This window comes from Alosa sapidissima, chromosome 8, assembly GCF_018492685.1.
Source record: "Alosa sapidissima isolate fAloSap1 chromosome 8, fAloSap1.pri, whole genome shotgun sequence".
In the NCBI taxonomy this organism is placed as follows: Eukaryota; Metazoa; Chordata; class Actinopteri; order Clupeiformes; family Clupeidae; genus Alosa; species Alosa sapidissima.
In genome coordinates, this window is record NC_055964.1 from 15,601,439 (window position 1) to 15,627,589 (window position 26,151).

The window sequence follows — 26,151 nt, forward strand, 5'->3', positions numbered from 1 at the left end:
GTGGAGCATTCAGGCTGCAGTCAAAACAAACCCCCCCACACACAATATGGAAGCTCTCCTTTTCCTCCTCTCCGCGCAAGTTTCTCTTACAACCTTCTGCCTTTTGTTTCCGTAAGTAACACTTTTAGCTAAAGTCTCACAAAGTTCATGCATTCATTGGAATTCAGACATTTCTCTGAAACGTTTATCATCACATCAGTTAACTAAGCAGTTAGATCAGAGTTTCCATTGTTCTCCTCCACACTGTGATGAGCTTTCTCCCACCTTTCTCTCCGACAAAAGGCAAAGACCATGTGAAGACGTCCATGAAGTTGGGCAGCCAGTACGGGTGGGGAGAGCAGTTGAACTGTCGGATGTTCATCACGTTGTTCTCATATTTCAATACAGCAGCTATGGCCAGAGAGAGATACGATGAGATAATGTTGGGAGCTACAGCTACCTTTCAAGGCCTGAGGTAGCTACCTCAGTTAGCATAACGCCAGCCGGTTCAAGTTCACCTTTATTGTTGTAGACGTCTAGGTAGTTTGGTGCGGAGAAGATTGTGATCAGTGATGGGAAGCCCGTCGTCTGGCTTTTCCTGTACATCCTATACCTGAGAAGGGGGAAATACAGACGGGAAAAGCACTCTCATAAACACATTTCACAAAAATAACCCCTAGAAGTCTGTCTCTCTAGACCTCTAAGAGGTCTTCTTAAGCACAAAATCATGTAAGTAAACTTGTCAATAACTCTTGTGTGAAGGTCCACTGCAGAAGAGAAAGAGAGAGAAAGGGAGGGAGAGAGAGAGAGAGAGAGAGAGAGAGAGAGAGAGAGAGAGAGAGAGAGAGAGAGAGAGAGAGAGAGAGAGAGAGAGAGAGAGAGAGAGGCATATTACACTTACCCTGCATCCTGTGCTTCGTGCGCTCTTATTACTGACAACAAATTGTTGTTCGTCAGGAAGTCGCATACAGCCGCATAGCTGCAACATAAGGACACAAACAGGTTGGGAATGATATACAGAACACAACAGAACAGAAGTTCATCATCATCTCAACAACCTCCCCAGAAATAATCACATGCGCTGTAACCCTCACAGCTCTAGAGAACCTGTTGAACTCTTGTTGTCTTTCTTCAGCTTGGTGAGGTGCTGTCTATGGTTTGACAGGGGCAAGACACACTAGCACAGACTTCTTGATGTGGCTGCTGCTAGCGGGCACCAACACTGGCCTGACCTCTGAAACGCTCCCCTCTCCCCGAGAGACTGCACAGAGGATTCAACCACCACGTGTGTTTGGTTAAAAGTACGGGGAATCCATGCCAACTGACTGGGCCAAAGCAGAGGGCATTGTGGGATAGACGGAAGAGGCGAGCAGAGCAGACTCAGTCAGGAATGTGAAAGATCCTCATTCCCAAAATGTAACAGTCAGAGTGATATTTTTAGTCTGTCCAGCACATCTGGCCAAGCATCCAGTAGAACGCATCAATGGAAATGGGAAAAGACTAAGAGAAAAGCATAGAAAGTCAACATTGCGGGACGGATTGGGGGTTGTAGTCACCTGAAAAAGTAGGAGCACCCTCGCACCGAGTTGTGATTGAAGTGCTCCGCAGTCTTCTCACTGCCGTAGTCCTCACCTGGGTCCGCCCAGATGAGGTCACACATAGGCCCGAATGCCGGAGGCTCCTTAAATCTGTCTAACTGTAGGAGACAAGAGAACGAAAGTGCACATGCTCATAACTCTTAACTCTCTTGCTAATCCCACAGGGTTTCTTTATCATTTAGATACTGCCATATGACACATGCTTTCCAATAAACTGCCAATGAAGTAACTATTCACATTACGACATCTTGGACATCCAGAACTGACCCCTTGTTGCACTAACCTTCATAGACCAATGTCATATGAACCAAGTTACATAAGGATTTTCCCGCAGGTTTCTGACACGGACTTTGAGCGACCAAGATTGTCACTTACTTTCCTAATGTCATCTAAGCAGTTGATTTCTGGAGAGAGGCCACCATGGACACACAGGAACTGCTGGTTAAGAAGAGCAGCCAGAGGCAGACAGTCAAACGCTTCCATGCAGGCATCATATACTCGCTCTGAATACTTGATTTTACCTGCGGATGAGTGGACAAAACAGTGGCCTGTTGGTATGCAACATCTGAGGGGAAGAAATGTTTACCACCTGTGGCAAACTGTATACATTTGGGATGGGAAAATGGATGCAAACTAGTCAATTTAACGCTTAAGGCAGAATTTCTTTCATCTATTTTCAGCTCAATGGTCTTTTGGGGTAGAGTCAAACGATCAAAACAGTTTCAAGAACAAATAAATTCACTTTAAAGGACTTTAAAGGTTTGGCTGAGTGGGCGGCCGAAGCTGATTGATTTAGTGGTCAGCCTGGACCGCACAGAATGACTCATGAGCTCTTTTTTCCCTCACGTCCGAGAAACAGCCTTGTGTGAGCAGAGCACGGAATGTTGAGCATGCACACGCCCAACTACACCCAACCACCCACAAACACACACCCAAACACAAACACACACACGTACACGTACACACACCCGACAACTTTTCTGTGTGTGCCTGGCGTTTCTTCAGCTGCTGTTTCCAGGAGGCCAGTGTGAGGGAAGGGAGTGCAGACCCATCACTGCCCTGTCTACAGCTTCACGCATGAATTCATCGGGCCACGACAGGCTTTTCCTGCAGGCTAGCACCAGGCTTTATTTTCAGAGCTACGCTTCGGCTACATCTGAAGCAGTTTGTATGCTGCTGATGGGATAATATTATTCAAGGCTAACACTGTTTTCCTAAAATGCAGCCACACACACCGTGAGCTTGAAAAAGGGCTGCAGCCGCGTGAAGATTTAATTGCCACTGGTCCAATATGGTAAGTAGTGGCACAAAAGCCAGAGCGCAAACATGGGAGGCCTGTGCAGTTGAATTCAAATGAGCCTGATGAATGCTCTTCATTAGGCTTCTTAGCGGTGCATTCAGCTACTGATAGCGCGGCAGGATCTCAGCATCGAGTGTGCTCCTCATTATCCAGATTGGGCTTTAAAAGCTCTCTCATAACTCATCAACTATGCGCATATCCAAAACGAAAACATTCACGCTTCCAGCAGCGCTAATAGATAGATGGTCTTATTGAATCAAAGAGGGAGTGAAGAGGTTTTGTCTAAAACTGGGGGCTCTCAGTAATATGTTTATGGTATCTGGCTGGAAAAAGCTGTTGTGATATTTACAACTTTTTCTAAAAACCACAAAATAAAAAAAGGTGATTAGACTGAGCAGCCAGTGGAAACAACAGGCGTTATCCCCCCTTTTTGTGTACCATGAAAAATACATATATTTCCTCTGAATTAAACAAGGACGGATGTTATCAGCAGGGGAAAAGAAACACAACATCTGCCACCACGCGATACACACTTACACCATATGACTTTAATTTTCTCAAAACGAGAACAGACATCAAGATGATAACCTCATTTTGATCGTGTGTCTAGTCTACAGCAACCGTCCACCCTTCCTTATTAGATCAGCCACACACACTCTACAGAAGAGCCTCCCTGGTCATCTCTGGAGCGGCCCACCATCGGAGGGAGTCGGTGAGCCCTGGAGACGGAGGTGTCAACAGTCAAAAATAAGCTATTGTTAGACCACATGAGCTCAGGCCGAGCAGTAAGAGTGGAGGCACGCGCCTCCTGACAGATGGGTTAAATGGCTCAGTGCCCTAAGAGGCGTAATGTGTTAAACCGCTTCCTACCATCTTGGTGGAGGTGGAAGGCTTCTTTAAATGGCTCCGGGTGCATGGTCAGAAGCCACAGTGACCGTGGTGATTTGTTACGAGGAGACGATGAGACGGCCCCCGACGCAAGGATGCGTGCGTGTGTCTAAAGCAGCACTCTCTGCCCACAATAAAAGTGATCTGTGCTCGTCTTGTTTTAAGATGCTTTCGAGTACCTGGTGATGCATTATGTGTCTGACAGCATGACGCCATTGTCCTTCTCGCCGTTCAGATGACTCGCACTTAATACTCTGCCTAGCTCATCCATGCACACAACACTTGGTGTAGTCAGTAGCAATCCCCAAATAGAGGTCCTTTCATATTCACATTCATTCAGTTGTATTCAGCTCATAACACTCACAACTGCATGAGCAACCATAAGTTACGTGCACAACATACAGTAGCCAGAGAAGGACATGCTAACACAAAAGCAACACAAGCATAGTGTTTGGTGCAAGCGCAGAACCCGTGAGACACCATAATAGTGGTACTTTAGCAGCAGTGGTGATTTCACAGACGTGACGAGCTTGCTTTGAGGACGACACCTGAGAACATGAGACAAGACCAGGTTGCCACAGCCACTCCACTTCTGTCGCTGAACGTCATTGTATAAAGCTAAGCTGCAGATGACGAATAGTCCTCTTCTCACCAAGACCAACATCAAACAGAGCTACGGATAATCAGTTTAGAGAGTACACCCCCCCCCCCCCCCCCCCCCCCTTTACAGACAACCACAAACACATTTGCTTTCTCTCAATTCTATCTTTCTCTCTCTCTACACACACACACACACACACAAAAGAGCACATAAACAAAAGAGCACACACAAACTCACATGCACAATTCATACACACACAAACCCAGCTCAGCACAGTCCAGTTGAACACAGTTGCACTCGACCCCCCTTTTGATGAACTGAAAACTGAAGTGTTTGTGTGAGTGTGTGTGTGTGTGTGTGTTTGTGTGTGTGTGTGTGTGTGTGTGTGTGTGTGTGTGTGTGTGTGTGTGTGTGTCCGGCACTTACATTCCTGTTTGAAGGTGAAGTACTCTGTGAGGTGCCGGCACTCGTGGTTACCCCTGAGCATGAAGAGGGTTGTGGGGTGGGTGATTTTGAGCGACCAGAGGTATAGCACACACTGCAGGCGAGACGGGGGGAGGGAGACAGGGAGACAGAGAGAATGAATGTCAGATGGCACAAAGGTAGAGACCATATGAGAGTTCTAATAAGGCTAGAGCTGCAGCAATTAATTGTTTAGTCAATTAATCAATTAGTCATTGTTCAGATGAGAAAAAATAGGGATGTACTGATATATCGGTCTAACATTGGTATCGGTCGATATCAGCCTTGGCTATGCGCAAATTTATACATTTTTACATTTACCCATGGCAGTGGCTGATGTTTATCTGTTTAGTTGCATCAATTCTGTAGCAAGTAAATGTTGTGTTATGTGCAGACCAGGACATTAAAAGATGGTGCTATGAGGGCCTTAAAGACTTGGGGCCTATAATTAACAACAAAAACTAAGTAAACAAACAAATAAAAAAGTATCAATATTCAGTTATTGTCTACAGTAGTTATTTTATACAAATTTTATCTGTGCTTTCCTTAAAAAAATCGAATCACTTTGAGAAGATAACTGACGGACTAATCAACAATGAAAATGGTTGTTAGCTGCAGCCCTAGTTCTGATGAGATGGGAAACAATTTGTGTTTTAATCTGTGAATCATGAAGATTCGTCGACAGTGTATCAGACTCAAATGTACAATGTTTGAAAAGAAGGATGAAATCATAAAATAACATATATTTCAATCCAGGTCCAGTTTGCCATGCACTCCATGTCATATATTTTTTATTAGACATTCTCTAAAGTCATTTCCCAGGAATTAATAAAAGCAGACACACATCTCTCTACAAGTGGCACTGTACAGACTGACGACGTGGTAAAAGAGCATTTCAAGCCTATTTTAGTACCGTGCAGAAAACATCCGAGGAGAACAAGGAGGAGGAAGAGACACAAATGGGCAACAGGGAGCACTGTAAAGAGAGTCTTTTGCTTCTCTCCTCCACCTCCCTCCTTTTCATCAACATGCTGGAGGCCAGGTACTTTAGGTATTTACTGCCGAGAAGCTTGGCGCCAAGGTAGCCAAGGACGGCAGATGAGCTTTTCAAAAATGCCATGCAAAAAAGGAATAGGAGAGGAAGATGAAGAAGGGGGGAAGAGGAGGGAGTGACTGAGATGGATTAGGGGAGAGGGATATGTTCAGACAGCTTCAAGCCGGGAGAATAATGAGTCGAAAATTGCAGGTAATGGGAGAGGTGGCGGCAGGAGACATAAAGCATACCGATCGAAGGCTGACGAAGCTGAAAAAAAGTATGGAGGGAGTGAAGAAAGGCAGCAGGAGAATACAGTGGAGGTGGAGAAAGGACAGGGTGTTTAAGGAGGAGGAGGAGAAGAAGAAGAGCAGCAGCAGCAGCTCTTCTCTCTCTTCCTCTTTCTAGTTGGGTGAAACCTTGAGCGTGGGTGGCACAACAAAGGCCAGGCCAGACTTCGGTGCCAGACGAGAGGAGATGCAGCCTACGGCAGCACAGCGCAGAGCAACAAGGACCAAAGGACAGGGATGGGGAGAGGAGAGAGGAGGCGAGGAGAGGGGATGCTCTCATGGATCAAAGGCCAGAGGAGCCCGTCATGCGGGACAAATCCTCACATGTGTCAAGGAACTCGTGCCTAGCTCTGCCTCGTGCCACCAACATGGTCTACGAAGGGATGCGTGTGTTCACCGGGAAAATAATTGCAATTCTTTGTTTCCGCCACAAAATGTGACCACATTACGATCCATCAAGCAATTAACATTACATGAGGTGGTTGAACACAGCAATCGAACCCAGCACGACAGGCTAACTGCCCTGCCATTAACAGGCCCACAAATTAGGGCGGCTTTTGACAGTGTGTCACTGTAATTGGCATAACGAGAGCAATAACTACTCCCACGTTCTCTCGCTCACACACACGCTCACACACACACACACACACACACACACATCTTCTGGTAATCAATTTCCCCCCTTCTGTAAGGGCAGTGCATCAGCACATTTGAGCACAGTGAATATGTTAACAAAATGCAGGTCTTGCACAATGCAAACGCAAGCAGAATGAAGTGCCTCCTCATGCTTCGGCATGCAGATCAAAACACAAAAACACACACACACACACACACACACACACACTGGTGTTACCACTTGATCACCTGAGCGGTGTCCCCCACACCATCCTGCTTCGGCAGCGGATCTGTGGCTTTTATGTGTGACCTTTCACACACATGCACGTCTTCAAATACTGCTCCGATGCCCGGTGAGGCCAGATCGATAGAGCTCCTAACCCCGGCCCCAGGCAAGGCTGGAGGTTGTCGGGGCTGTAAATAACCAAACTGTCCCTTTTTTGTGCACAGCCACCCCATCAGAGCAACAGGGTGTCAGCAACGGGGTAGAACTGCAGTGTGTTGAGGAGCTCACCTACAGTCCTACAGTGAGGCTTGGAGGTTGGAAGTAATGCCAGGGAAAGAAAGGGAAAGGGGTGGTGAAGGCTGGCATGCAAAGCAGATATAAATGAAGAAAGACAAGCAATGGGGCCTGTACAGCAGATGTGGTAAGAATAGAGAGCCGGGGGTGGGGGGGGGGGGGGGGGGTGGGGGGGTTTAGGAGGCCCACAGTTCCTCTCCAGCCCTCGAGCGTCTGGAGAGTGTCGTCCCAGCGCCTGAGCTGCCGTCACTGCAACACGTCTTCAGCTGGCCTGTGAAGCCTCTGCTTTCACAGGTGCCCAGACTGTGGTCAGCACCATCCCTGGGTCCACTCAGTGGGCTTCACTCCACTCTACTCACTCCATACCATCTGGTGCCACTGCACTCACTAGACCCATTAACCTCTGGACATCACATTTACTGTACCCTGAAAGTGCAGTGCGAGAAATAAAAAAAAGACTGGTAGAGTGATCCAGATAGTTCATAGAGCCCCTTGAAACACTCACCTCGATACTGAAGTAGCCCCGGTCTACGTAGTCTCCCAGGAAGAGATAGCGTGTGTTGTCAGGCGAGCCGCCCACTTCAAAGAGCTTCATGAGGTCGAAAAACTGTCCGTGGACATCACCACATACTGGAAACACAAAGAAAAGGCGTGTGAGACACCTGCGAGAAAACACATGTGATGACAAGATTTTACACACACATTTGCCGTTTTCAGCATCTAAAGCTGAAGCTAAAGCTTATTCTGCTATTATCCTGATCTGAGGTCAGGCAGCCAAGCCCTCATAACGCCCAACTAACCCAGCAGCAGCTGACCAAACAGATCTGCGACCAGACGAGAGCTGTCTCTGATCCAGTGGCTGACACGCCAATCAACAAATGCTGTACTGACAGTTCTGGGGCAAGTCAGTTCCACAGTGCGGCTGGGCTAACAGAGCAGCAGCGGCAGGCACATTTCTCGAAAGCCCCATCAGCCCCGGTGCCCGACGGGCCATGCCATCATTCCAGAGGTGTGACAGCAGCCGCTGACAGCAGCCTGAGTGCCCACAGGAGCAGCCGTCTGTCAGCGCGTGTAAACACAGGTGGCATGGAGCATGGCGCAGAGGCAGGCACTGTGTAAACACCAGCGATGCCGTACGGGCCACTGCCAACAGTCCGCAACAGCAGTTATATGATGGCCTGTAGTGAGCACATACATATGTGGGGAGCTCCAATGTAATAACTGGTCAGTCAGGCTTCAGAAACTGAACACCGTTTGTATTTGCACAAAAATGTTCCAATTCATCCATGACATCCATAATATTGCGAAATCTCTTCTTGAAAGGAATTTTTACAAAAACTGCCATTCGACTCTTTCAGCTAGCAGCTTCAGCTGGCAATTCATCCCTGTTAGCTGGCAGCTTGATTCATCATTAAATTATAAATTAACTAGCAACATCTAGCTCCTTATTTTCTTAAACCGTAACATGCAGATCAACCTGTTGCTGAAAGGCTATAAGTAGTCCCTAAACCTACTATTGTGTAAGCAACATGTGATTCATGGGATCCATGTGATTCAGCTTTAGTAAATTATATACAAAATAAATCTACTCTATTGGCTGGCGAGAATACGAGACTGCAGTCTGACATTGCAAACTAATTCAAGAAGTTATTACAGGATTTTCTGTAGATACTTTAAGGCAAGCATTGATCATCAAATGCACTGAAATCCCCTTTACAACACCTCAATTAACGTAGCAACTACAAACAATAATTTATAGATAACAATGAATTAATGATATTGTTAACCAGCAAAAGACTTGGTTGACCCTGAGAGTTCAAGACAGGTCAAAGAAAGATAGCTTCCTATTATTAAAAAAAAACACTATCTGCTCTGATTAATTGGGTTTCTTATGTCATTCAGTGTGGGCTTGTTTTTGTAATGTCTCTCTGCTATGTCTTGTATCCCTATCCATCCACCTATTTATGGATCAGCGAGCAGCCGATGAGAACGGAGCTTTCGGATTCTCAAGACAGCTAGCCAGCTTTGCTTGCAACACATACCTGACACTCAATCACACTCTGAGGGTGGGCTGGGCAATGCTGACACTGAGAGCTGGAGGCCGATGTGTAGCTCTAAGCTGGGCTGTTATGGGCTAGGTGTTGGCTAGGAGGATGGTGGCAGGGGGATACCTGTGATGGGCGCGTCCACCTCCAGCATGCACTTCTCCTGCCGCAGGATGTTGGCACCGTCGTTGATGATGCGCAGGGCCACCTCCTCCTCCAGGCGGCCCTCCTTCACCAGGTGGCTCCTCAGGACCTCTGGGTTGGGCTTGCCGTCCACATACAGGTCCTTCAGCGTGAGCCGCTGGTGGGGAGGGAGTGGCACCGCTGTCAAAAGACAGAACCACCAACTGTTAAAGACCTTGGAGGCATTGTGTGAGTGTGTGTGTATGTGTGTGTGCATACTGTGTGTATTCTGTGTGTGTACTAACAAATGGAATAACACTAATATATATACTGCTTTCCTGTTCATTCTGGAAAGTCTAAATAAAACGATGACATAACACCAGTGGTGTTGCATCACTAAGGGATTGTTTCGGTTCAGATAAGAAACATTATACTTTGTATAATAATTAATTCTTTCACTATTCAGTTCTGAGCCACAAGCAATAATCCAACAAATAAATGAGGGTTTTATTACACAAGGCTAATTTTGCTGTTGTTCCCCTATTGGCTTTATGTCCATTTATTGACATTAGTCTACTGCTGTGCTGCTGGAGTATAGTAGGGTTTCAAATGCAGTAATCCCTCACCTGAGCTGAACTGCCAAGTAATCTAACCTTTAGAAATCTTCTCAAGCTAGAGAAGGGTAGGCCACTGTCAGTTTCCGGTTAATATACCTCAATACATCACTCATCATTGGGTTTATGCAATGGCATGGACTTTAGCAAAACACATCAAAAGGTATTTGGCTGCAGTGTGCCGTCATGAACTAAGCAAACCAATAAGGGTGGGTTTCTAATCTGAACTCCAAAGGTAGCCTATGGCCTTCTGATTAAAGCAGCAGATAATCCAATGCATGCAAAACATTGTCAGAATATTTGTCTTACTTGACTTGTACATTCTTCATGTAATTATGTTAGGACAGCAGACAGGACAAGCACTGCTGTCAGACACCACTGAGAATGTTGAGAAAGGTCATGTGAGGGTGAGAATTTTAATAATCACAACTGTGCTAAACTTTCTAATGAGCCTGTCTGAGGCCTCAAAGAGTCATTGTCCTCCTAGTCCGAAACAAGGCTGAAAAAAGGACAGACTGCCCAACAGAGGCTATTAACTTGTTTCAAAGACAAATTATTAATAAATAAATTAAACAAAGCACCAAAGTGGAGTCTGCCAAGAAACAGCCCCCCACCCCACCCCAAGCTGACTGCATAAATCAGGGCAATACAAAGGCAGAGAGCTCCTCTAGACTCATTTGCATGCCAGCGCAGGGCTGAGGATAAAGCCAGACACTTGCAGCCCAGCACAGCACAGCCCCAGCTGATCAGATGCAGATCGCAGCCCACAAGTTTAGCTAGACACATCCTCAGCGGCTTAGCCTGCACCGCCGTTCTGTTCTCCAGCACACCATCAAGGGCACGTTCTGATGCTCCGTTGCACACACAGACTTTGCATAAAACGCCCAATGTAGCTCAGACACATGTGCCCATTGTTTTGGCTTCCTACAGGAGAAATAGCCATCGGTATGATAACCTTATAAGAAAAAAGGCCATTCATCATGACAGTGGATGCCAATTGTGCCCATTACCTAACAGCATAGAAACCACTGAACAGTCTTAAAATCTCTAAGCAAGCATCAGCAAAACACAGATGTGCAGCCTCAGTTACCAAAATAAAAGAATAGAAGGGAAAGCAATGCATGTCTGCTTCCATTCAAAAGTTGCTCAACATTCCAAGGGGGGGGGGGGGGGACGACAAATAAATTAAGCCTAAATTTAATGTGAAGGCTGGTGTGCATTAAATATCCCCAAATGCTCTTTAAAAATACGCCAGAGATATTTTCCCAATGATAAGAGCCATCCCAACCATGAAAATTCCAAACATTTCCTTGCATACTCCATGCCAACTCACAGGCTAGTGGGAGTGCCTACTGCAGGCAGAGTTTGGGCCAAAGTCCAGCATACTGTCCACAGGGGCACGCCCTGCAGCTATGTCAAATCACTGTGGGGAGACTGGAGCTTTCAGTCCCACTAGTCTTAAAATACATACTGGGAACCAAATGATTAACATTTTAAATGGAGCAATAGCCAAGTAGCTTTTGTCAGGGCCGCTACAATTTTCTCTTTCGGAGTGTTTCCAAAACCACTTTTCTGACAGAATGAGTTACTTTTAAGCTTGTCAGCTTAGTTCATAGTTTCAACTATGAAAGCATTTTGACAGAGGGACTGGCAGTCAGAAAGCCCAGGATTTTCCTACATTATTGAAGCTAATCTATTAGTTCCCCAGCACGAACCAGCCTTACTTGTGGAAACAACTGGTTCATTTGAGCTGCATATGAGACTGCAACCATGATGTGAGCTAGGCTGCATGCTACTGTACACAAATGTGGATATGTGTAGGGAACAGTGTAGTGAGTAGACCACATCTTCAGTGAAAGTTAATGGAAGGATGTTATGGGTGATCTGATTTGACATACATCTGCAAGTACATCTGCAGTACAAAACAACCACAAACAGTGATAATCCGACTGTCCAATGGCGTACCTGTTTGGGGTAGGCTAGCAAAGCAAGCACACACCTTGCACTGAAGCAAACTGCCTGTGTGGTGGGGGCTGGGAGGGGGGTGGGGGTCGCACATCTACACAGCTCCAATTTGGCCACACTGTCATCAGGACAAGCCATCGTGCTCTGACAACCGTGGTATAAATAAACACTAAGCACTCCTGGGTCCACAAGGTAGGCTGGGAAAGGGCCTGTAAGCTGTGTACGAGTGTTAAGAAGAGATTAGGCAAAGCCTCTATTAGCTGGGGATTCCAGGTTCAGGGTCTGTTTATTTAAGGGCCTCACCCCGCTGCAAAGAAGATCCTGGCCTTGCTTGAGACAGTAGAAGACAAAGGCTGGTAAAGGTACTCTCAAACTTTGACATGTAGGTGTGCTTTGATGTCTATACAAGAGACTGATGACTGACATGCCCAATCCAGCAAGTTGCCAAAAGCAATAACACATTTCTGAACTCAAAACTATAAATGTCCACACTGTGCAAAATGCTCTGCTGGAATTAAGAATATGAAAGAAGTCCTGACCTGCCGCTTGCATGTTCTAGTTTTAAGAACACTTTAGTGCACTTTGCTGGGACTGGGTTGTCCAATGCACCCCTTACAAATGTGTTCTATGAAGCTTCAACATTATGAAAAAAGGCTCTTTTGCATACATAATTGTATTGGGTACAATACAATTTACATTGCCTTCGATTGACATGATTTAAGCAGTAGCACATCCTGTATTATCTGCCAGTCTTCTAAGATTACATTTGTTACATGCATGGTTGGCACTACTTATGTTCTCATAATCAAAAAAATCCAGATGATAGGAAAATGACTCAATAAAGTAGCCTTCAGTACTGCACTGCATCGCTATACACAAGCATTGTGGGTGGCTAACTGCAAAGGCTTTCTCTGTATCTGGGCAATATTCAATGTTGAGACTCAATACACTCCAGAATCAGAAACAGAAATGGAATAGCCTTTTTGGCCCTGTCATGGACTATTCCTGTAGTGCACCCAATGCTTCGACATATGGAATGCATTTAGCGTTTATGCATATCTCATCAGAGTTGATGAGACCTGCAATCATTTTTTTCTTTTGAATGGGACAATTCCAGGAACAGCATAACAAAAAATATCCAAACCTGTAGATCATAAATATGTGCAATACAACGAGTGCTCATTTGGTGATAGTGGAGGCAGGATGTTTCATCATGAACTATGTGAGTAATGATTGGAATTACAGTTTGTCTCCAGGTTGCACACTGACATGACTCATAAATCCAATAACCTGCTCCGTGCACTGCAGACAAAGGAAGGCTTGTGCAATTGCAGTCATCAGTAGCTTTTTAAAATCCCTACATTACTCATGGTGAAAACTAAGTCTTGGGCAAAATCTTGAGACTACTCATTTCAAATTGCATCACACAAGGTCAAGTCAGTCAAGTCTTGGACATAACAATGTCTATTGTTGCCCATGTATCATTTATCATTACAATCTAAGAATCATGATGACCACTGCTCCATCCGGCATTGATGTTAACTCCACACAAACATTCACTAGCAGCAACAATGTCTGATGCTCACTCTGGTCATTTACATCCATAGCATTCAACTGAAATTCTCATGGGCATTGGAACCAAGGCCACTTGCTGCAATAGCAAAAGCAGAAAATTGTGTTTTGCTACACTGAAAAGCACATCAGTCCCATTGTCCCATCTCTACATTGGAAACCTTTAAGAGTTTAGGTTTATCTAGCCTAGATATGGCTAGGTTTATCTAGCCAAACTTGTTCTGACATATCAACACAAAATGGCATCATACAGTTGTGGATAAAATGTAAAAAAAAATGAATAGACTAATTTACAGCACGTGTCTACAGAAAAATGATTAAACTAAGGTTTACATCAAAGTATGCTCTATGCGATTGCCCCAAAAAGCTGGTTGCACACAAGCAAGCCTGTCTTGCAGCAGGTTACAAGCAGCTGCATTTTACTGAAACTGAAGAAGCTCAGTCATATAGAATAGATAATCCATTAATACTGAGAGAGGTCCAAAAACATGATATGAGAGGATATCCATGGAGAGTGAAGCACCTTTGGTAGGGAGAATGGAGAATGTGGTGGGAGATGCTGGCATCTTAAAAGGATTGACGAGGCTGTTTTCAAAATGTTCTTGCACTTTCATAATACCAAGATCTATGATTTCCAAACTATTCACACAAAAGTCAGTCTATAGCCTAGGTTTAATTGGGGAGGGGGGGATCAAATGCATAACTTTGATGGAAATTCAACATCTAAAAAATAGGCTATTTCGTGTATGACTTTTTAATGACTATTTAATAAAGACCTTTGATGCTGCAGTTTGGGGTGCGTTCATAAATTGCCACTCCGAGCGCTCCGAGCACACTCTGAAACTTTGAATGACACATAAACCCTGTTTCACAAGTGCTGTAGTAGCATGCCTATTGTAAACCATACTGTCCGTTACCCCAAATAACCGTTCATAAATTCACGGGGAGTTAGAATGCTCGTCTTTTTCAAACTTCTACTTTCAGAGTGTCAGATTGAATTTATGAACGCACCCTTGATCTGTAACTCAGACTTTCAGAAATGCAGGCTGTGCCTTGGCACAACAAATAGTGTCTTTGGGCACACTCACTCTACTCCAAAACCCTTTTTTAGGAATCCAGCAGACTAAAACAAGCTGTAAAAGGCATAAAATGCAAGTTATAATACTTAAAATTAGAAGATTTCTTGTAACATTATTCTTACAGCTGACTGTGGTTGTTAGAAATTTCAGTTGTAATGGGTGGCCTTCACCCTCTATCCACAGCAAGAGTATCCTTTCATGATAATGTGAGCTACTGCAAAGGGACATGGCCAATTACAAAGCTGCATACACTTGCAAGAGATTCAAGATGAAGCTACTCTGATAGGTTAGGTTTCATGTTATAACAAAAAAAAAAGAACTCAGATGGCCATCAACACATTACCATTACGTATAGTGTGGTCTTAAATCATGTTGGGACAGAAAGAAGTTCTTGTGATGGCTGTATTTCTAGCTGGGCTGTATAAATATGTTAAAGACAAATGGGGCATAGAGAATGCAATCAGTGGCATGGGTAGAAAGAAAGAAAAAAGGCACAGAAATACTGAGTGCTCTCAGTCTCTGCTCTGTTGATCCATGGCCAAGGGCCACACGCCTCCTGATGAACTGATGTCACAGCCAAGCCCTAAAACAAAAGCCATTAGGAATGAGAGCCAAGGAGACTGGCCACTGCTGGAGTCTGCAGAGAACTGCATGACGTGCCAATTTGTCACATTTCACCGTCAACACTTAGTTTTCAGTGAAAACATGAACAGCTCCATAGTAAGGAAAACTGAAACAGAAATAGTTTTAGATTTGGTTGGAAGTAGTCATGGCTTGTTGTATGGTATCAATTCACAGACAGACAACCTCTCATAAACGATCTGTGCTAGCAAGGCGGCACAGTCAAACGTGGAAACAAATTAGCCTATCTGCAAGACCATCCTCCAATAGCTACATTGTTATCCAGCAAAAGGGGGCGAATAGGCTCGGCTTGTGCATGTCCAGTTCGCAAGATATCTAGGCTAATTTAATCCAAATGCTAAAATAGTTTAAACTTCAACGCAACATAGTTATTCTGCATAACTAAATGGTTGTATAACGTTGACATTCAGTTTCATCAAAGATATATCAAGTAGGGGAATCCAAAGACCTAACGTTGCCATTCACAATTTTACTTCGCAACTATAATTCGAATATCAAAACAACTGCAAGTTAATCAACAAAATATCGATGTAACGTTAACTTGCATACTTTCCTTGTCAGTTACAATTATACATGATCTAACTGTTACGTATTATTAAGACGTTATTAACGTTGTGACCAACTAATTTATAAGGTTGATTTCTAACGTTAACGTTACACCCACGCCCACGAAAACGATTCAACAAGTTGACAACTAACGTTAAGTTTAACGTAAGCGTCAATATTACAAGTAACATTATGCTTGCTGGGCACGTTAAGTAGTTCATTGAGTAGAGACAGCAATTTCAGAAAAATATCACCTGCTAAAAACAATAACGTTACACCAACATTAGCTTATTGTTAGTTAGCGAGCTAATGTCACAGCCTATAATTAAATAGCCAGCTAACGTTAACTTGGCTAACACTGGGGTCACAACCCACGCCAATTTAGCTCGCGAAATCTATAGTCTATTTGTCTGGTTAATATAGTACGAAAATTATGACGTTAGCTGTTGTTATCTTTATCTTATACATTAACGTTAGGGCATTACATTATTACATTAGCAGAATACCCAGCTAAATAGTTGATAACGTTATCACTAACGTTAAATGACATTTGTTGCCCACAAGTTGACAGGTTTGAGAACAGTGGCGCACCAATCACATAATGATCATGTTAGTCAAACTTACTTTTGACGAGCCGCTCAGTGGTAGATTGCTTTTCTTTTTGGTCTTTCCCCGACATTCTCGTTTGACCAGGTCAAACAAGCCGTTGAGTGAAGTTGTTAACGTTAGACAGTAATCTAGCTAATTGAACAGCAAATTTCTCTGTAAAGAAAACTGGTTGGCAAGGTTGCTGGACACAACTGTGTTACTACCAGTTAATGGCACATCCAACTACAACGCTATTACTACAATTTCTAAACCAACTAGCCTAGCTAGCTCGTGTTAATATCTAACGTTGCCCTACACTTCGCAGCTAATCAAGACAACCGATACAAATAGAAAGTTCCGAAATGATATAGTTGCTCGGCATGGTTAAATTGCCTTTGCAGCCACCAAATAAATTTCCAAATCGATAACGTTAAAATCCAGAAGAGAGTTGACACTGTCCTCTGAAGCTCACTAAACTAACGTTAACATTAACGTTATTCAGGTCGCTATCTCAGACTGACAGTTCAGCCAACAGGATTGCAGATAAATTAATTCCACTGTCTCACGTCACATCTAAATTGTTGTTACAACTTACTAATCAAAGACAACTAAAGAAAAGCGTGAATTGTTAAGTAGCGTTGTGTATGTAGCGACCTATCAGTTGATAACTAACAGTTAGGCAGTTTCTTCCACAAAAGAAGTAACGTTAACCCAGCCAGTTGACAAAATGATTAGGCTAGGTGCGCAGTCTTGAATGTTAATCCGATTTTCCACTTTTCAGAGTCAGAATGTCATCTAGTTGGTTAACGTTATCTACCTACCAACCAAGGTAGCTAATTTAACCAAATAATATCTGCACTGGTCATTAAATGGCTAACTCCTAACTGAGCTCTTTTCTCAGGCATGTCCTGCTTGTCGCCCAAGTCTGTTTTCCTATCTCCCCGCCTCCGGCTAACCATATGGCCAGCTCAGGCTACCACACACTATTTGCTCGGTCTTTCAGATTAAACTGTAGCCTAATCCTCAAACCACACAATTCCTACAATATGGCGGAATTGATGCCCTGAACTAACTGACGTATGAACAATGTAGAATACGTAAGGGTTAATTGCTCTGTCTTGTTAAATATTGCACATTTCTTTGTACGATTAAGTTTAAACATTTGTAGAGTCTGCATCTCCCCGTGACAACGCAAGGATGTTAACTTTAGGCTACACGTTTTTTTTCCTGGCCACCATAACAGATTGTGCAAATTAATTTAATTAATTAAAAACTTGTTTGTGCCAGACGCCTATGTTTTGGAACATATTTTTATAACCCGATTGACACATCCCGAATAGGCCCGGACTATCCTATAATCCATGATAATGACAGATCGAGTTAAATAATAATAATAATAATACTATTTTGATAGATAAAACAGTGACCATGTGCTTAGATCCACATGTTCCATCTAAGTAGCATTTAGGCATGGAATAGGTCTAAGCTATTATTGCACAGGGCAACTTTATTTTATGTAGACTGTAAACATGTTAATAAAAGTAACCAGTAGATGTCAGTGTTGCACCGTATCCGGCTCTGAGTAAAACCTGCAGCCATGCAATTCCTTATTGATTTGATCATGAGGCCACGGGCCAGAGGGGGCTAATGTAGGCTAAACACACACACACACACACACACACACACACACACACACACACACACACACACACACACACACACACAATACCACTAACAACAACTAACGAGACAAAAATTTTTTTAAAGATCTAACCAGCGATGTGGTATAACATAATGACTGAGCTAGGCTTAAGGCTAACAACAGTAGAATGCAATAGGCACAGTGATGGCTCATGATGCAATACAAGGAACAATCATAGCCAGAATTTTGTTAAAAGCAGACAAAAGGTCGAAGTCTGGTCAATTGTGATAGAAATGCTGTAACTTTAGGCTTAGGCCTACTCATTAAAATCAACAGAGAGCCCACTACCTGTATATTGTAACCCAAAACGTGTCAAGATAGGCTACACAGTGCCGCTGCTGGCCATTTTGATGCCCTAACTGGTGAAATACAGTATTAACCTAAGTATGTCATCATATGGCCAACTATAAAGATGTAATCTGCCTGTTCCTAGGGATGGGTATTTCTGAAACGTAATATGTATTTGTATTTCAAATACAAAATAGTATTTTGTCATTTAGGAAATGGCTCTAAGTAGATAGGCTACTACACACAGGTGTAATGAATAATTGGTAATTAGGCAACAATGGTTTATTTTTATCGCAATCAGCTAATGTGAGAACAGCTGTGTTCAAAGACACACAGCTTTTCAGTGACGGCTATTGAAGCATCAGCTCTGGTCTGAAGTACTGGTGTGAAGTCGTACGCAAGTAAAGATGAGCAAGTTTACCTGTGCAAGTTCACATAAGGGCACCGACAAAGGCAACCATGTCCTATTGTCTCCATGCCAATCTTTAACAGAAAAAATGTCAGATATTTCAATGAACCACAATGACATCAATAGATGGTAAGGTGTTGAGTGTGTTTGAATTCCCTTCCTTGTAGCATCCTTTTCGGCATTCTACAGTGTGGACAAGTGCACCATGTTTAATTAAATAATAATTATATTTCCTTATTAGCTGCATACTTGAGGTTGGAGATATTAAGGCATATCAAGTTTCTCACATACTGGAACTTCAAGATACATAGGCTTATGATGTTCTTATTCAGTTTTGCACTGGACTTGAATTACGAAATTCGGCACAGATACACAATTATGATTTTGGCCTATTGATTATAATGTGGTTAATTGAAAGCTCTGTCAGTCGTTTTGGATAAGCATCAAGATGACTAAATGTAATTGTAAATTCTTGAATTATTCTTCTGATCACACTACATGGACTTCATACGGTTACGGTATAGGCTACTATTTGGTATGACGGGCCAAATTGTATTGTTTTTTATAGGTTTAATAGGCTAAATGATATTAAAAAGCTTCTTTTGCAGTGCTTCCATACTTCCTTGAAAAAAGTATTTTGAGTATTTTCTAAATACAAAAATACAGTATTTTATTTTGATACATAATATGGTTACTGTATTTTGTTTATTGTAGTTTTGTACTTTATAACCGAAAGTAATAATAAAAGGCACAACTACGGGAGGACTTCTTATCGCCATGGTCAATGCATTTATATCTGTGAGTGTGCGCACATAGCGCATGCGTTACATTGCACATTATGGCAAAGGGGCCATGCAGCTCGTTATACGTTTCACAAAGTATATGTAGCAGTAAAATAAAATAGAAATACATGAATAAATTTAGATTAAAAAAGCAATAATTGCATGAAATACAGCTTGTTCAGGAGTCTCGAAGCTCGAGTCCGAGTCAAGTCTGAAGTCTTTTGAGTGGAGTCGCACGTCAAGTCCGAAGTCACTGTTTTTGCGACCTAAGTCCTAAGTCCTAAGTAATCAAAACATAACACCACTTAATTTCAGGTTAAAATGGATTGTAATGCGCATTACTGAAGTTTGTACCGAGTAAAATATTACCCAATTGTTTTTTTCTAATGCCTTACATTACCACGTTACAGCAAAAAGCAATATATTACAGTAATTACATTACTTTTGTAACTCGTTACTCCCAACACTGCATATTAGACAGCCTAAACACATTATATAAACGTCTATACCCTCTAGATGTGATATAACATAGGCTACATTGAGACCTTACACACCTTACACACACACACATAACCACCACATCCCAATGAACTACATTTTCTAATCGCATACCCTTGATATGTGAAAAAATATTGAGATTCACCTCATTGTTTTTCAGGGTCGCCTATTCACGGGGCTGAAATGGGTAGTGCATCAGTAAATTTTTAAAGTTACCATTCAAATTCATATTAAGCATAGCCATACAAGTTTGTTTTTGTTGGGGGGAGGTGCATTGTAGCCCCTCTTGCCCGTGAATTGAGACCCACATGTCCCATCTTCCTCCATGCTCAGTACATAGTTCTGTATTGTATGTAGGTGAACCATGTGCACAGCTTGTACATTTTGGCTTGTACTGTTAAAGGTTTGATTTAACATACATTGACACATCACACCATCCTCCATACCATGAACATAGTCCTGTATTGTTTAATATATTACAATGCATTGTTTTTCAGGGTACACCTATTCACAGGGCTGAAATAGACCCCATCCCAAAAAGTTCAATGTTAACATTCAAATTCATATTAAGCATAACCAGACATTTCAAAAGTTTGTTTCATTGCATTGTAGCCCTTCTGGCCCCTGGTCTCATCCCTGGCTTGTGTACAGACATAGACATAACTCTTTATACCGAACTGAAGCACCAACTTTGTGTTATAGACAGCCATTAGATTATGCTCCTTGAAAAATGCTTAACATTTTTGCAAAATGTAAAAACAAAAACCATTGTTCCATGTCCTGTTTTTAATTATTGATACTTTGTTTGAGGTACTTTTTACACATTTGCTCGCACAAGGTCCAACTACATAGGGCCAACATTTCTTTAGAAAGAAACAATGCAAATAAAAAATAAAATGAATGAATTTTTATTTTTTGCATTAATTACTCTCAAAACCAACCAAAGCAATTCCAACCACCACTAAAAACCGATGCAATATCAGTTTAATTTTTATAATAATAATGTCCTGTAATACATAAGGGGCATACAAAAAGAGTAGATTTTATTACATAGCTGTCTGGAAATTTTCCCAGGAAGGCAAAAAATGTAATGTGGTGAAAACCTGTATATAATGAACACAACAAACATATCAGAGGAGTGGTAAATGCTGGTCTAGGGTGGTTTACAATTATTTAATAGTTTTTTCAAATTATCGAAAGAAACACACACACACCTCCCACAATTCGTCCCCTCTTGTCAAAGTGCACCCCATATAAGAAAGGAAAAATAACCTTCTCAATTGTTCTAAACTCAGATGCAAATGTTGATAGATTCATTCCCAACCACTGCAAAGGAATAACCAGCATACACCTTCCAAAAAGGATCTCTTCTCTCAGAACCCAACCCTGCCAAGCCTGTCTGAGATGCCATTCAGAGTAAGAAATGAAAACAGACTTCACCACATCCCTGCTTAACAGGTGTACCAAATTACATGTGAAGCCTGGTATGTACCTACAAAGGTGTTGGCGTACTAGCTGAGGACAGCTTGGAAGTACTATGACAGGTGTGACAGCATGCACACTGAAAAGGCACTCAGTGACTTCAAGCAACAGTGTAGGATGGATCTGGATGCCAGTAAGGCATGATTCATGTGATTGTGTATACTCATCCTATATTTGATTATATTTTAATGAATTCACCAATGACTGCAAGGCTACACAAACTGTATCAAAATAATGTGTGATTGGAACCTGTAGACACCATCATACAAGTGCATGACAATGATGAATGGAAAAATGAAGTCTTAGGTGATTATCTCTGAGAGTTGGTCAGTCGTTGCTAATAAAGCATTAAGAGATGTGATGAGACCATATTCGTTAGAAGACAATGTTTACAGATAACAGGTTATTTTAATCAATGGTAAAATATTCAGTGTACATACACAGATGGCAAAGACAGTGCAAGCAGACACCTATATATGCCCCCTTGCATACTCCCCAAAACGCACACATATGCATGCACGCACGCACGCACGCACACACACACACACACACACACACTCACAGTTCAATGTGTTCCTGCCCTGAGACATTTGAAGCAGCAACACGGTCATCTCCTCAACAGGATTTCGCTGGATTACCTCCTGCATCAAAGCCCTTTCTCAATAATCCAGTTTTCCTGAATGGCCTACTACAAGTGGCACACCTTAGCTTACCATTCCAACATGTATAGCCATAGCCATAGCACACTCAAAAGACAAGGACTCAAATCCAGTTGTAAAAAAAATAAAAAAAAAAATAAAAAAAATCAACCAGGAGAAACATCTTGGAGTCCAGGTTGTGCTTGTGCATGTAACCTGTATGTAAAATGTTTTTTTGTGTGTGTGACCAAAAATGTTTTTTTGTTTTGTGTGTGATTTTTCGTTCGCTCTTCCTTTCTCACCAAAACAGTGCAGTCTTTGTCTTTGTGCATAGGCTTTTTCCATTTCACAAATTAAAATGCTGTTCATATTTGAAATGCAATAGAACATACACAAATTCGAACACATGTAAAAAAGTAAAATAACATAAGCTCGTCATAGAAGCCAGGATATGTTCAGGATCTGTAGGACATTGTCTGTAATATGAGTAGGCTGAGTAATCGGCAACTCCAGCTGCCTCTCTTTAAACTTTCCTTCTGAGCATTGGATGAAGCAACCTAACTTTTTTCATAGTAACAACAAACAAGTTTGAATTGGAAAAATAACTGGGGAAAGGGAATACACAAGCTGCAAGTGCAAATTTGTGGCGATATTTTCTCTTCTGTCTGTCTTATGCATTGTCCATACCATCCAATGTCAGCAGACTCTATTGGCAGCCTGGATGTGCAACGATATGTCCAGAGGTGTAGACACTGCAGACCTCATACAGGAAAAACAAGGCGCCAGCGTGTAAGTCCACATGTGCACGTATCTTCTTTCCCAGCAAACACCCTGCTGCTGTGTCATCACTGGATGATGAAGCCAGGCTGCGGGACTATGCGAGGCGGGGGCCTCTGGGGAAGTGCAGGCGGGTACTGGGGCATGAAGGCGTGTTGTGGGTAACCCTGATTAAAGCTGGGCACAGATTGGCCCACTCTGGGGGGGACGGGTGGGTAGGAGGGGGTAGGGTAGGAGAACACCGGGGCGGCCTGGGCGGCTGTGGCGGGAGGGGCAGGCGGAGTCCTGAGGGGTGGAGGTGGTGGGGCTCGCCTGGGTTGGGGCACCGGGGAGCTGATGTTGCTGGAGCTGGGCTCCATGCGCAAGGGGGAGGGTTTAGCCGGCAGCTCCGGGGGACGAGAGGATGGGACTGGGGGCAGGGGCACCGACGGTCCCTTTAGCACCAGCTCACGGAGCTTATCGATCTTCACCCGTCGCAAATGGGCTAGCTTTCTTTTGTTCCGATAGTCGTCGATGAATGCATCCAAAGAAATGTTCCCATCCAAAAAGGAATCAGCCATGTTCTGGAAGACATAAAAGAGATTGGGCAAGTCGGCAATGAATAAGTCAGATGAAATTTCCACCCTACATATACAACAGACATGCAGAAATAAATTATCCACATAATGGCAGTATACTGGTGCATTTTTTGCAAGTAGTGGCGGAATAAATTTAGCCAGCACTCAGACAGCCACAACTGCTACCCTGTTCCCTCACTTCTGATGCACAATGATATTACCTGACAGACATGAAAATAAACTGCAGTAACACTGGGACTGAAAACAGGAAAAGAAGTAGAAAAGTACAGCGCAAACCAAAGCCACATCCTTCAAACTCTACCCTGTGGTCTCTCAGTGAGCCTGCATGGCACTTCAACACGCGCCCATTACCTCCGTTTCCTCCTCGATCTTGGCTCCTTCTGCCTGCAGCAACGCGAGCAATGTGTCTAAAGAGCTGTTCCCAGACAGATCATCTGTAAACACGGACAGACAGAGAGCAATGAGGGGAAAAAATGTATGGGAAAAGAACTGTGTCCTGTCCCATATTTCCCAACGTATCCCAAATGTTTTCACTTTATGACATACAAGCAATGTGGCAGCAATCAATACACCTGAGGACATGTCAACCCCAAAAAAGTGCTGAACCAGGTAAGTGTGTGACTTGAACAACATACAGGGAAAAAACTTGGAAGACATGGATAATTGCATAACAGTCTTGGAATAAAAGCTTACAGCCTGGTTTTGGACCCACCATACTGCAGAAAGAATAACCTCTGGTGCCATGTGATGCCAGAACAGCTGACGAGTGTGGGTCAAGGGGTGGGCATCATTTGAAACTTTTCCTGCCCACACCCCCTCATCTGCCCGTCCCTCTCGTAGATCTGACTGACACCTGATACTGGAAGAAAGCAAAGGGGCTGGCACACTGCAACACACGAGAAAGCCCTGCCAGCACTGAGCGGCTCTTGTGTTCGACAGGCCGGCGATCACATGAGTCACAGCGCACAGAAATAGACCATGGAGTCTCGGAGGAAACAAGACAGACAATGATCCCAAATGCAGGAAGCTCTGCAGTTGCACTAGCGCAGAACCGTTGACAATGCATTTAGACCTTAACCAGTGGTATAAACCTATCCTGGTAATACACACCCATATTACGTACATATTAAATAAGGGTTTTAGTTACATTAGACATCCGGGTGGAGTTTACATAAGAGAGACAGTAGCCTAAGTCTCACATCATCCACCACCTACGTAACAGAAGTCTCAAGTGGACTTGAGAATGTTACTATAGAAAAGCATTGAGTCTTCACAGTCTTATCCCATTCCGAGACACCCCAGCCTGCCAGGATGCCATGTCACTGACCCAGTGAGTCATGCTAACCTGCATAAAGGCCTGTTAGTCATAGTCAGGTGTGGAATCAGATAGCCATCTCTCAGTAAACACAACGTATTCTCACGAGAACAACACAACAAGGAATTCCTGCAAATGGCCACAAAGGACAAAGCTAAATAAAATGCATGTGATGAAGAATGTACAATACATTGTACAACGTATGTACTTTTTTGATCCCGTAAGGGAAATTTGGTCTCCGCATTTATCCCAATCCGTGAATTAGTGAAACACACTCAGCACACAAATGAGGGCTTGGGGAGCAGTGAGGGGTTAGGTGCCTTGCTCAAGGGCACTTCAGCCATTCCTACTGGTCGAGGTTCGAACCGGCAACCCTCCGGTTACAAGTCCGAAGCGCTAACCAGTAGGCCACGGCTGCCCCTGTACAAAATATATATTCTTTTCCTATTGAGGGCCTAATTGATATTTAATCATTTGCATTGAGCTCAATGAGCATCAAACCAGATAATAGGCTAACTGAAATAAAACCATGCCAATCTTTAGGTATGGTAAAGGGTATGTGATGTGGGGCTATTTTAATTCCAAAGGCCAAGGGAACTTTATCAGGATGCATAGAATCCTGGATCCATGAAATAACTGGCCTTTAAAAATAAAAATCGGCCTGCCTCTATGGGAATTTAACATAGGGGTGCCAATTCTGATAACCCCTGTATTTTAAGGAAGAACAGTTATTTATTTATGATACATTATTCATTCACAAAGAACATTGGTGTCCTTTAAAAGGTAGGATATTTCTTCATTTTTTACTTAAGGGATTAAGATTCCTCTTTTTAGTCAACTTTAGCAGAGGGGCCAATAATTCTGGAGGGTACTGTATATTTATTTCGACTGTAATTAAAAAAGAAGACTGAGTATTGGTCACAATGTAGCTTTTAAATGTGTTATGGTCATACTATTATGATGGGTCTTAAGATATTTCTGCACCTTTAAAGGAGAAATTCGGCGAGTTTTCACATAGATCTCTGTTTCTCGAGGTCACTGAGAACTGTCAGTATGAAAAAAATAAAAACAATCAGTTTAGCTCGAGTTGCTACAGCCAACAGCCAGGCAGCTACAGCACTAGAGTCTTGGGGCATGTACATTGGAGCTTACGGACATTCCCCCAGAGTGTAGAGTCTATGTACAGTACATTTATTGTATTAAGTATTTAGTTTTGTTAGTT

General features: G+C 43.0%; 2 protein-coding genes across 6 annotated transcripts in view; both read right to left on the reverse strand.

The window, feature by feature from the left end:
* Positions 1 to 17,425, reverse strand: part of ppp3cca (protein phosphatase 3, catalytic subunit, gamma isozyme, a) — a 25,554-nt gene extending 8,129 nt beyond the window's left edge. For 2 of the 4 annotated variants that reach the window (XM_042099863.1, XM_042099862.1), the window contains exons 1-9: positions 16,497 to 17,425; positions 9,458 to 9,655; positions 7,792 to 7,916; positions 4,793 to 4,904; positions 1,953 to 2,098; positions 1,536 to 1,675; positions 881 to 958; positions 498 to 592; positions 265 to 390 (exon numbers count right to left, since the gene is read on the reverse strand). In XM_042099863.1, the coding sequence (XP_041955797.1) occupies positions 265 to 390; positions 498 to 592; positions 881 to 958; positions 1,536 to 1,675; positions 1,953 to 2,098; positions 4,793 to 4,904; positions 7,792 to 7,916; positions 9,458 to 9,655; positions 16,497 to 16,551 (1,075 nt within the window). In that variant the 5' untranslated portion in view covers positions 16,552 to 17,425. The remainder of the gene's footprint in view (positions 1 to 264; positions 391 to 497; positions 593 to 880; positions 959 to 1,535; positions 1,676 to 1,952; positions 2,099 to 4,792; positions 4,905 to 7,791; positions 7,917 to 9,457; positions 9,656 to 16,496) is intronic. The other 2 variants (XM_042099864.1, XM_042099865.1) reach the window with 1 other exon arrangement.
* The window catches only part of vps37ba (VPS37B subunit of ESCRT-I a), a 27,246-nt gene continuing 7,886 nt past the window's right edge, over positions 6,792 to 26,151 (reverse strand). The window contains exons 3-5 of one of the 2 annotated variants that reach the window (XR_006033441.1): positions 23,966 to 24,048; positions 22,158 to 23,599; positions 6,792 to 6,811 (exon numbers count right to left, since the gene is read on the reverse strand). Coding sequence is in view for 1 of the 2 variants with exons in the window: in XM_042099866.1 (XP_041955800.1) it covers positions 23,105 to 23,599; positions 23,966 to 24,048 (578 nt within the window). In the remaining variant the exon portion in view is untranslated. Of the gene's footprint in view, positions 6,812 to 20,577; positions 23,600 to 23,965; positions 24,049 to 26,151 lie in introns of those variants that run through there. The other variant, XM_042099866.1, reaches the window with a different exon arrangement.